At 44.2% G+C, this 3014-nt stretch overlaps 1 protein-coding gene across 1 annotated transcript in view; it reads left to right on the plus strand.

Moving 5' to 3' along the window:
* The window catches only part of Tob1 (transducer of ERBB2, 1), a 12914-nt gene extending 11912 nt beyond the window's left edge, over positions 1 to 1002 (plus strand). Inside the window, exon 4 of the mRNA XM_013519063.1 lies at positions 9 to 1002. Within this exon, the coding sequence (XP_013374517.1) occupies positions 9 to 230 (222 nt within the window). The 3' untranslated portion in view covers positions 231 to 1002. The remainder of the gene's footprint in view (positions 1 to 8) is intronic.
* Positions 1003 to 3014: the final 2012 nt, after the last annotated feature.

The following is a 3014-nucleotide window of genomic DNA, read 5'->3' on the forward strand; positions in this document are numbered from 1 at the left end:
ACGCCAAGGAATTCATCTTTCCCAATGTGCAGGGTCAGGGGAGCGGCGCCAGCGGGGTGTTCCCGGGTGACAGCCCCTGTAACCTCGGCCCTCTCCAGTACAGCAATGCCTTTGATGTGTTCGCAGCCTACGGAGGCCTCAACGAGAAGTCTTTTGTAGATGGCTTGAATTTTAGCTTAAATAACATGCAGTATTCTAACCAGCAATTCCAGCCTGTCATGGCTAACTAAAAAGAAAACGAGAGTTGCATCCTACCGTTCAAATGCACGGGCCCAAGGGGGAGTTGGTTTTTTTTTTTTTCTGAAACCTCCTTGAGATTTTTTTTTCTTTTAAGCTTATAGTAAGGATACATTCAGGCTTGGTTACAAAAATAAAACATGCGTCATTTTTCATTTGCCAACCAAGCACAAAGTTATTTTATACTGACTGTGTATTTTAAAGTATCCGCTCAGATATGGCCTCTTACAGTATTTAAGATAGAGCAAGGACATGGCTGATTTTTTTTTTTTTATAAAAAATTGGCACTAATAAGTGGGTTTATTGGTCTTTTCTAATTGTATAATTTAATTTAGTACAAAGTTTGTAAAATATCAGGATATATATATTGTTTCTACGACATGGTATTGCATTTATATCTTTTTACTACAGTGATCTGTGAGAGCAGCAGCTTCATGTTGTATTTTTTTTACTGAAATTGTAAAATATCCATCTTAAAGACATCAACTATTCTCAGAATTGTGTACAGGATATTCCTTTAGTGGTGGAATTAAAAATGTACGAATATTTGCTTTTTCAAAAAAAATGTATTTTCTGTTAAAGGTTTAAAGATTTTTGCTATATATTATGGAAGAAAATGTAATCGTAAATATTAATTTTGTACCTATATTGTGCAATACTTGAAAAAAAACGGTATAAAAGTATTTTGAGTCAGTGTCTTACATGTTAAGAGGGACTGAAATAGTTTATATTAAGTTTGTATTAAAATTCTTTAAAATTAAAAAATACCTGTCACGTGGTCTTTGTTTTTAGAAAGCCCCCTGGCTGGAAGCGTGTTGTAAGTGCTAATGAAGAAATATCGTAGTCATCGGATCACAAGGGGGTCGTGGGAAGCAATTCTGAGTGCACAGATCGTGGTTTGCCACATACACAGTTGTACCACCAAAACTCTGTCAGCTGCTGAACCCTTGGAACAGCTTTGGTTTTTGTTTTTTTTGAACAGAGTCTCCCAAGTTCAGGCTAGCCTCTAACTTGGAGCGATCCTCCTGCCTCAGCCTCCCGGTTAGAGGCTGGCCTCTAACTTGGAGTGATCTTCCTGCCTCAGCCTCCCAAGTGCTGGGGTTACAGGCGAGCGCAGGCCTCCCAGCCTGTTCACTGTGGCAAGGAGAATAGAACTATGGCTTTCCAGCCCCAAACGGCGTTATTTTTAACAACCGTCATCACACCGTGTCCCCTTTTTCCGCGGTGGAGATGATGGGGTGTTAAGTATTATTTTATAGCAAATTTTTAAATGTCACGCTGACATCTAGAAGACTGCCAAGGATGTGAGATTCATTTGTAATCTGAGAGGATTTACATGAAATGTACACGGAGACACCATGGGATCACTTTTCTGCTTTTGCATGGGAGATGAACAACTCAAAACTGCCTCGAACAAAACAGCTGACCTAACTGAAAAAAGATTTAGATCTGTTTTGTGATCCTTAGCCAATTCAGCACGAAGCTAGACAAGTCGGCCGAGTCTGTTCATATTTGGACAGGTTGCTAAATGTTAGTTACCTGTGCTCATTCTCTCAGCAAAATGGTTTTTTGCAGGTGGTATCCAACCCTGCTAGCTGGGATTTTATTATTTTATATTTTTTACTTTTTTGCACTGTGTCTCACTAACCCCGGCTGGCCTTGAACTTGAGGGGATCATCCTGCCTCAGCCTCCCAAGCGCTGGGATGACAGGCATACACCACCGTGCGCAGCTGGTTTGAGGTCTCAGGGACTGGTTTCTGGCCTGTCAAATTGTAGAGTTGGTGAGGATGGTGTTTTTATTTTGAATTACAGTAAATTAGAAGAACCCCTTTAAATGAATCACTTTACTGTTCAAATGTTCACGGACGCTGCGTTAACACCGCACGGCTGAGAAAACTGTCTTAAACTGGAGATGAAAACAGCTCTACATTCACAGTAAGAGCCATCGCTGTCTGGGTTTCCAGTGAAATAAATCTGGCCTGCAGTGAGTGTTTTTGGACACCAGTCCACAAAGGCCTTTTGTCACTTAGCCATGCAGGGTAGAGCAGTAAGTTTAAGGAGACGAACACCAGAGCCAGGCTGTTGGGTCGGCTCCGTGGTGAAGCTTTGTCCCTCAGAGGACAGAATGAGGCTAGGAAGAAGCATGTGGACACGGAGGGGGGCGGCACACGGCGTCTGCTCCGCCGCCCTTGGCAGTCGCGGCCTTCTGATCGGTGGCCAGGTCTGCGCAGAAATAGTTCTGAGCCCCGGCTGCCAGAGACGCGGCGAAGTCACGGAGGAGAACTGCCGGCGGTGGAGCAAGGCGCCGGGAAGCAACGTCGTCTTTCTGAAAATCAGAGTGCGGCAGCCGCACAGTCCAGGGTGCAGTTTGGAACAGGAGGACGCTGAGCCACCGTCAGCTTTGAAATACCGTTCGCAAGCCTGAGCTCCTGGGGAGTCGGCGCCGGCGTGGTACCTGTGCCTTACGTCAGTGGGGCCCTGGAGCGCGCTAATCCGCGTTTCATCGCGATTGTTTTCCTGAAAACTGTTAGTCTGAGCTTGATGTCCTCCAGGACTGTTTTTTTTTTTTTAAATAGAGAATGAACAAAGGCCCTGTTTTCATGCCTTTCTGCTCATTAGGAATGGAAAATTTTTTTTAAAGTGCCTTTGTCTACCAAACAAAAGCTTACATCTTAGTCCTAAACCTTTCTCCTGCTGGGCCGTAGCTCGTGGCCCCTACATGAAGACCTCCGAGTCCCCTGGCTTGGTGTCCAACATATGCCCTGCGGGTTCCCTA

The sequence above is a fragment of the Chinchilla lanigera genome, unplaced genomic scaffold (assembly GCF_000276665.1).
Source record: "Chinchilla lanigera isolate Chin_1 unplaced genomic scaffold, ChiLan1.0 scaffold00050, whole genome shotgun sequence".
Lineage (NCBI taxonomy): Eukaryota > Metazoa > Chordata > Mammalia > Rodentia > Chinchillidae > Chinchilla > Chinchilla lanigera.